The 9,795-nt window shown below is 40.9% G+C and overlaps 1 protein-coding gene across 1 annotated transcript in view; it reads right to left on the reverse strand.

Moving 5' to 3' along the window:
• LOC140234524 (transmembrane GTPase fzo-1-like) overlaps positions 1-8,064 on the reverse strand; it is a 33,197-nt gene extending 25,133 nt beyond the window's left edge. Inside the window, exon 1 of the mRNA XM_072314566.1 lies at positions 7,938-8,064. Within this exon, the coding sequence (XP_072170667.1) occupies positions 7,938-8,064 (127 nt within the window). The remainder of the gene's footprint in view (positions 1-7,937) is intronic.
• Positions 8,065-9,795: the final 1,731 nt, after the last annotated feature.

Below are 9,795 nucleotides of genomic sequence, written 5' to 3' on the forward strand. Positions count from 1 at the left end.
TCCTCTCTTTTCCGGCATGACAGCGACTTAGTGTAGGGATTTGTTCAGGGTTTTTGTTTCGGATAAGTTAGGTTATAGGTCTTTTTGTCTTAGTTTCTTTGTTTCATCCATTTTCAATGTTTATCAGCCTATCGATCATATAATTTCTTGTATTACGTGTGGGGGGAATGCAGCCTACAAGCTCAGCTTTTTAGCATTCCTCCCCATTTCCAACATTTTCCTATACCTACAAGTTTTCTGTAAATTTATCCTTTACTTTGTATGATGAACTACGCACTGTATTCAATTTTTGTAATATATTATATGTTTTTGTTGGAAATGAAAAATAAATGAATGAATGAAAATAATTGTGTTGTCTATCCTGACCAGACGCCGTGAGAACGGCGTCTGATAGCTCACATGTTCATCGGAGAGAGGATTGGAACGAACAAGACTAGAATATTGAGGGGGAAGAAACGGAAGGATGTCCTATCTACCCCAGCACATTACGTTTTGGGCAAACGGGGATGCCGAGGCCGCCGGAAACATGATGTAAACGAAGCATTTGATGTTTGATCTTCCCGCTACGCGGCGGGGTCACTGCAAACACGTTTCAGGACAAAAGGGATGGGCGCGCCATCACAGCGCGGGGGAATGATTATAGGCAAACTAACGTGACAAGCCGTGCTGATCTTCTTGGCACGACGACTTACCTTGCAGGTGAGAAACTATACGCAAGGAGGATACACCTAGCAGGCCGTAGGAAAACGGGGTGAACGCAGCAAAACGTGATAGTATTCTATCATGGTTATTGGTCGTAACAAAATTTTAGTGGCGGTCTTTTGATAGGAACAAAAAGCATATGCATTTACTAGCACAACTCATATTCCTTTCACCTTTTGTCACTTTTTCTCTTATCCGGGCAGTAAAGAAACATTTAGCATTTTTAAACAGAGTTGAGCATGCTGCATGGTGCATGCTAAAATAATGTAATATATTGGTTTATACAGTAAAAAAAAAGTGTTGTCTCCAAACATGACTTTGCACATACACAATATGTTGACATGTTCAATTTAGAACCAAAGGAATTTTTTGTTAAGAATAAATAATTGAGAAAAATCGCGGTAGTTTCGCGAAATTTTGATGCATTGCAAAAAAGTGATATGATTCGATTTCTATACATTTTTAAAACAAAAAAAAAATAATCATATTCTGATACTTTAATATGGCATCATACGAAGTACAAACAGTAGACCAGTATAATTTTGAGACACACTATTTCATGGTAAAACATAGAGGGTCCTTATAATCGCAACTACATATGCAAGAGAAAGAAATGTATACCATGCAGATCTCCAGCTTCAGCTTTTGCTAAATAGATCAGGGGCGGAGATCACATTATAATCCTTGCAGTGTTGTCAGGTTTAATGTCGGATCCTTGTTGTGTCATGTTGGTAGGTTTGACATGAATGTGTCCTCTGAATATTTTCATAGTAATTGACTAATATTGATTGATGTGAATTCTATAGCGTTGAATGTTTGAACGACTTTCGAGAGGTGTTGTAACAAGGTTTTTTTCGATTCATTTCGCCCCTCTCAGACAATGGTTATACGTACAATGTAGTATTGTCTGACCCACTTTCCTTCGATTTACAATTCATATATACGAGACAATTAGCGTGACTGATATGCAAGTTGATAATTGCCAAAAGGAGGCAAACTGTGGTTTGGCCTACCGCCATGCTTTTGTGTGTTGGTGTAAACAGGAAGTGAACTTCAGACTGTCTTATACGAAACTCGCTATGGGCAGGAACATTGTTCTCTCGATGCGTGTATCTATGTTTCCAACATGATGGTCAGAATAGCTTTTAAACGTGAACATAAAATATAAGTGTCATAGCACATTTATTAACGAACATGTCATTCAAGTTAATCATGTTTGTATCTTGAATGGTATTCAAGATGTGGTATGATTTGGTTTCAAATGGATATGCTAACTAGTAACCACACACACACACACAAAAAAAAAAAAAACTTATATGGGGTATGATTTGGATTCAAATGGATATAGCCACAAAAGTTATGTCGTCATGCACCATTATTTGATAAGATAGTAAAACAGATAGTAAAAAACCTATTTTATTCTGTTGAAAGAATGTACAACTTTCATTATACAGGCTTTTGTCCTTTTAAGCTTGTATTCAAAGGCCTTGCCTGACTTAGCAAGCATCGAAAATACCAATGGGAAAATTGTTTACAAATTACGGCAGCTTTTAATAAGCTTTTGTCCTTATGTGTTATGTGTGAGCTTGTGATTCAAAGACTTGCCTGACATGGCAGGCATCACATAAGCACTGAATAGGGCAAACATGGTGATTCCTCAGGTTACCCACACCAGTAATCTTTCTCTAGGGGCAGAAAGTGAACGGGGTGTCAAGGCGACTAGACAGAGATCTTGAGATATCTCCGATGATGACATTCAAAGACGTCATTTTCCCCGGTAGGCGGACTGTTTATCATAACAAGCTTGGTAAGTAAGCATATATGCCGCCGAACGGCGCGAATGGAAACAAGCTGGGTCCCATTTCATAAAAGTTGATATGACAGCAACTCTGGCTAGAATGACAATTGTCATGGTAACAACAAGAATCCAGCTTCCTGATGAGATGCTATCCTAAACATCTAAAACTTCTAACATTATGAAATGGGGCCCTGATCAGCTATAGGAGTGAGCGTACTTTATGGTATGTATATATATATATATATATATATATATATATATATATATATATATATGTATATATATATATATGTATATATATATATATGTGTGTGTGTGTGTGTGTGTGCGTGTGTGTGTGTGTGTGAATTAAAAGAGAGAGTCTTACTGACTGAGACTGTGCATGTTTGATATGCGGGGCATGATTAATTTTGTTAGGGATGTTGTGTGGATCTGTACAAACCATGGGCGTAAATCCCGGGGGGATGGGGGGGGGATATATCCCCCCCCCCCTGAAATGGAGGAGGGGGGGATGGCCTGTACAATCATCCCCCCTGAATTTAGAAAAAAAAAATGGAGGAAGCAGAAATGTGATTGTATCAATTTTGTCATATTGCATGACGATTGTACGCCGGCCTTCAGACAGGTAACAGAGCTGAACAGTATTCTATCTTGTAGGAAAATGTATACATAATTTTCTCAAGCGCTCGCTCGCTTCGCTCGCTCGCGAAGAAAGTAACATCGACATACACTGTAAGGTATGGCTCAGACGTTGACAACGTCAAATAGTATAGACCTATAATATGTAAACATGCTATGACGCGAGTAACTGGGGACCATCTGCAAGATATGTACGAAAACAAACAAACAAACAATAACAAAAACTATATCGCCATAATTGAACCCCCTCCATTTCCTGAATCATTCCTGAGAAACGACAGTGACGGGTGACTCAGTCAGGATACATCTATGAGCATACCCAGGGAAGATCAGGGGCGTTGAATCTATCTCGGGGGGGGGGGGTGGGGGGGGGGGGGGCAAAGGGGCATTTGCTCCGCCCCTACGGAAGTGTTTAGGCAGACAAATCATTTATCCCCCAAGCAATTCCCGAGATGAGGACAGATCTCGAACTTTCTTAATGGAAAATTGTCCAAATATCGCCAGAACTATGCACCAGATCGTTGTATTGCAATCATAAACATGCAAAAGCTCCGCTATACAGGATCCCTTTCGATAGACTTTGTACACTTTTGAGATTGACGTATATTTCCCTAATTTATCAAAGAGTGTGCAGCAGATCTTTCTGCGAAAAATACAGCTACAAACGGCAGTTTTTGGACTGTAAAATGTCAAAATTTTGAAGCTCGCTCGCTTCGCTCGCTCGCATTTAATCATTATGCCATTCTCCTGATGTTGCTGCTAGTAATTGCCAGTAGTTTTCGCCCGGTGCGCCCCCCTTAATTTCCAAAGCGAAAAAATACAGCCACAAAGGACAGTTTTTGGGACTGTAAAATATCAAATTTTTCAAGCTCACTCGCCTCGCTCGCTCGCATTTAATCGTTATGCCATTCTCCTGATGTTACTGCCAGTAATTGCCGGCAGTTGCGCCCGGTGTGTCCCCCCCCCCCCCCCTTGATTTCCAAAGCGAAAAAATAGAGCCACAAACGACAGTTTGGGGACTGTAAAATGTCAAAATTTTCAAACTCGCTCGCTTTCATTAATCGTTATGCCATTCTCCTGATGTTGCATGCTGCCACTTGAATTGCCAGCAGTTGTGCCCGGTGCGCCCCACCCCTTAAAGGGAAGATAAACCCCAAGAACAATGTGGATTGAGTGAAAGCAGCAACATTATTAGAACACATCAGTGAAAGTTTGAAGAAAATCGGACAATCGATGCAAAAGTTGTGAATTTTTAAAGTTTTGATGTTGGAACCGCTGGATGAGGAGACTACTGGAGGTTATGACGTATGAGTGGACAACAATACCAAGAAAATATAAAGAAAATACTACAAAAATCAATTTTTCATGAAAATTACAAATTCCATCAACTTGATATTGACATATGTTAAGGGTAGCAATTATTCCCCCTGCTTTCTGAAAGCGGTTGGTCCACTGCTCTTTCATAATTCTAGAAAAGTGAATTTTTGTTGAATTTCCTTTATATTTTCTTTGTATTGTTGTTTTGCATCGATTGTCCGATTTTCCTCAAACTTTCATTGATGTATTCTACTAATGTTGCTGCTTTTACTCAATCCACATTGTTCTTGGGGTTTATCTTCCCTTTAATTTCCAAAGCGAAAAATATAGCTACAAACAACAGTTTTGGGACTGTAAAAAGTCAAAATTTTCAAGCTCACTCGCGTCGCTCGCTCGTATTCAATCGTTATGCCATTCCCCTGATATAGCTGCCAGTAACGGCCAGTAGTTGCACCCGTTGCGCCCCCCTTAATTTCCAAAGCAAAAAATACAGCCACAAATGGCAGTTTTTGGACTGTAAAATGTCAAAATTTTCAAGCTCGCTTGCTTCGCTCGCTCGCATTTAATCGCTATACCATTCTCCTGATGTTGCTGCCAGTGATTGACAACAGTTGCGCCCGGTGCGGCCCCCCTTGATTTCCAAAGCGAAGAAGTATAGCTACAAACGGCAGTTTTTAGCATGTAAAAGCATTATGTCAAAATTTTCAAGCTCGCTCGCTCCGCTCGCTCGCATTTAATCGCTATGCCATTCTCCTGATGTTGCTGCCAGTGATTGACAGCAGTTGCGCACGGTGTGCACCCCTTAATTTTCAAAGCGAAGAATACAAACGGCAGTTTTGGGACTGTAAAATGTCAAAATTTTCAATGTAAAAAGATTTCACCGTGGGAGGGAGAAACTCCCCTGCCATACCCTCCCCCCCCCCTCGCTTGCTTCGCTCCCTCACGATCTCATAACCGCTCCCCCAAGATCAAATCCTGTCTACGCCGGTGATAGGCCCCACTATTTAGTAGGCCTTCGCAGTGATGCCGCACAGGCGGAGCAAGAGCTGAAATACCACGATTTAGTCATTCAATGATATATTGTGAATATTTCATTTTCTATTGGTTTTTCAAAGAAAAAACAAACAAAAACAAACAAAAATTTCACCAAAAGTGTGCAACAGATCGCTGAATTTCAGGTCTGAAAATGCAAAATCTTCCTCGTGTGGGAGAGGGACAACCCCCCCCCCCCAATAAAAAAAAAAAAACACCCTCCCCCCGTTAACCCGGTCGCTCCGCTCTCTCTCACAGATATTTCAAAAACAAAAAATGTCTTCATACTTTTAAGGTCTGATTTTCCGCCGCAAGTCATCTGACAAGAAAAAAAAAAGCAACAACAAGAACAAAAAGTCTTCATATTTTTGCTGCCACTTTCCTCCCACTTTATATTTCATGCAAAAGAGTGGGACATCCGATCCCTGTAAAGTGTGCGTGTGGGGGGGGGGGGCACCAAGCTTCTCCCCCCCCCCCCCCCCCCAAGGCTGCGCCGGTCCGGTTATGGGCTTGTAAGCGTGGTGATGGTGACCATCCCCCCCCCCCCACTCCTCAGTACGGATTTACGCCGTTGGTACAAACCAAAACTAATACCAAAAGAGATATCCCAATTGCTTTAAACAAACATCACCATGAGTTATACACCATACAAACGGTGCATACACCGGGAAATTTTTGCTCGCTCTTCAATAATGACTTGAATGACGTGAGGTGAGTGAGTGTGTATCTGCCTGTTTAGTGTGTGTGAGCCTTACGTGTGTGTGTGTGTGTGTGTGTGTGTGTGTGTGTGTGTGTGTGTGTGTGTGTGTGCTAGTGCATGTGAGCCTTTTGTGCATGTACACGACTTTGCTTTGCAATGCAACTCATATACATATGATTCATTCTCTCATATTTGCGGAAGTCGATTTTTGCATTCTCACAATCAATGCCTATATACAGTGCTCATCCAAGCGCGTACACATACCGCCCCCCCCCCCACACACACACATTAAAAAAAGATCAACAACAACAACACACCCAAAACAAACAAAAATGTGATACCGAGTGATTCGGGATAAAACACTCTTTTAGACCATGTACCGTATGATGATTTATGATATAGAGAAAGAATAAAGGTACCAATTAATGAAGAGAGAACCTGATGGTAGTCAGATTGATTCAAAGAAAATGTGCACAGTCATTCAAAGTGGCATACTATAATACAATCCAAGCTTGTGCCTCACCGTTAGGTAATTAGTCACGTAGTCCCTGACCCCGGGTCACGGAATAACTCCCTTTAAGGTCTTCCACGTCTCTCTTGTAGATTGAGAAATATTTAATGGCAAGGGAATTCCCCTTTTAAACATAGATTGGTCAGATTCATTATATCTGTCTGACAAATAGGGTCTTCTTGTTGGGAAATACACCCCCCCCCCCAAAAAAAAAAAAAAAAAAACAAAAAAAAAACACCAAACAAACAAACATGCATTATGGAATGGGAGACCAACACATGACATTGCCTTATACATGTTAGAGGAGGATTATTCGTCTGAAGTGTCTCTTTACACAGCTATCGTAATCGGTAATGTACCTTTCCCAGTAATTGGTACTAGAGGCTATATCGAATACAATTACAACTTTTGCAAAATGATTTATCAAAGACATCGAAAAAGTTATATAGGCCTAATCTTACTTTCAGAAGGCCTACACAATGAGCTCATACCAGGAGAGAATTTTGAACAAGGAAATCAACACAGGAGGTTCTAACTACGATTATTTGTCTGTAATTTGCTTCACTGGTAGATGAGAAGCAAAGAACAATAAAAAAACCCTTCCTGGTGCTGACAATGAAACTTTGCAATTCTCTTTGTCTCTTCAAGAAATGATCACGTGTTGATTATTTATTTATCTCCATCATGCAGGTTTCCTCACCGGGACCCTGTTGCACTTTTTTTTTTCGATGTCAAACATAAGAATAAAACCTCGTTTTGCATGTTTGATTTATTATAAACACGCACACACACCCACATACCCACACGCATATATACATATATATATATATATATATATATATATATATATATATATATATATATATATAAATAGGCCTATATAGGCGTATACTATAATACTGTCTTACGCCTATAAATGTCTCCACGACCTGGAAGTTTAAACGTTGGCCCAATATTTTCTGTATCAATAGTTATATATTCATTTTACATATTATTACATATTTATATGTTCTATGTTAAAGTTCTATTCAACAGGGCCTAGATAGATGCAGTCCAAAAAAAAAGCAAAGTTTTAGTAGCTTTCTAACCAGCTTTCTTTTTTTTTTACATAATCAATAAATCATGCAGAAACACTGAAAATATATAATATATATTTTTTCGTACAAGGTCATGCTATACATTATCCGCAGCTCGCACAATGTCAAAAAGGGAAAACAAAGATTGTATAAAGTGCTCACCTGTCTTTGAATAGATGCTAAGTGCATCGTTGATGCGTTCGAGCAATCGACCAGTACTGTCGTAGATCAATTGCTGTTCTTCCTTGGCCTGGCCAAAGCGTATCAGATGCTCGCTGGCGCCGTCCATTTCAAGTCGAGAGGAACTTTGTGGTACTGATAATAGAGCAAAGAACAAATCAGTGAAGTTTTAATAGCAATTTGAATAACTGGTTGCTAATCGCAGGCTTCGCCACACCATGGTATCGCTGTCAACTGCTAAAGTGGTGTATGACTCTGCCATGGGTAGTAGACAGTAGTTTGTGAAGTAATTTCTTTTTGTTTGTCCCATGATCAGCAAAACATGGAATCAGCAGACCGATGTAAATTTTGACAATGCTATGACAACTGTCATTGCGTTAAGGTCGTTGCGTTGCTGTTATAATACCACGTCCATACGAATCACAAGCTCGCGGGAATTTCCTTTCGTTTTTTGTATACAAAGAAACGGGAATTCCCCTTGCCATCCCTGCGCGCTGCGGTGCGCGGTGGTTCTCGCTCGATATCCGAGTGTGCATGTTCTGCCGCATACCCTTGCATAAACGCACTATTGTATCTCTAGCTAGCTAGCTGTGTACAAAGTATACAGTTTACTGCGCTGGGAAAAACTAAAATGTGCATGCCTTGCGCTGGTGTGTAGCGGTGCGTGGCGCCGGCGGTGGCATTTATCTGTATCTGACCATGGACCTGATTGAACACTCAACTAGGCCTACCATCACTGGGGCATCAGTGCAAGAAAAAAAGTACATGTAGGGTCCTAGGCCTATAACGTTTGTTTTGTATGGGTTACGGGCTACGTCAGGTATTGTTCATGGTGGTATACGAGTGTTTATGTGAACTAATTACTGTATAGAAGTAGTTCAAGTACATCATCAGGTACGCCCCAGCCAGCCATCGATGTCCAGCAGCAGAGGAAAAATACGCACACTAAACTACAAAGACTTCTTTGACGCAGGACGGTGAAATTGTGTTGTCGCGTTTGGTGGTAGGTACAACCATCCTTCTTAACTCCGTCTAGATTTTACTCTCTAGCTCATAAAGCCAATTAATTTACCTAATTTTCATACACAGCACAGCGTAGCCCGACCAGACGCCGTGCGATTGTCGCTTTACTTTGGCATGATGGCACGGCGTCTGGGATCTTCTAACTTGTTAGAACTCTACTTTTACTTCTAGCTTCGATACTCGACAGGATCCATCACTCTGAATGTAGCTTCTTCTTTTGTTGACTCCCTCTAGTCCTGGAGAACTGCGTTAGATTCGCAGAAATTTTAGCGATACACTATTGTACTATGTACTAACGTTAATCCTGTGGCAAGGGGTCAAGCCAGAGACAACAGACAAGAATCGACACTAAACAACAGCAAAGAGCGGGAGAGATGAGGAAGACAAGATCAAAGAAGCAACAGATCAAGCAGCAGATATGAAGAGGTTACAATGTCATATATAAGCGAAACACATGCATATCAGCAAGGAATCAAAGGGAGTTGATGTGGAGAAATGCAGATTCTTCGTGGGAAATATTGGGGTCACTTGTTCCGATAAGTAGGCTGGCAGTGAGTGTGGCTTGCTTGTCTAAGAGCATCTGGGAGAGCAGTTCCTGAATTCTTTCTGGCAGGTGTGAGAATCTGAGATGTATGTCTTCCTCTCGGCCTCTCCTAGGCATACAGCACACATTCCCCAAGGAGATGTGTGATGGTCTCATCTTTGGAATGATCGACACTGGCATCTGGTATTCTGTTGCTTCCCAACCAAGGTTTAAGACGGACGTGTTAGTGGGTTAGACTCCACAGAGCAGTGAAGTGAATGCGAGTCAAGACGG

Source organism: Diadema setosum, chromosome 10 (assembly GCF_964275005.1).
Source record: "Diadema setosum chromosome 10, eeDiaSeto1, whole genome shotgun sequence".
Taxonomy (NCBI): domain Eukaryota; kingdom Metazoa; phylum Echinodermata; class Echinoidea; order Diadematoida; family Diadematidae; genus Diadema; species Diadema setosum.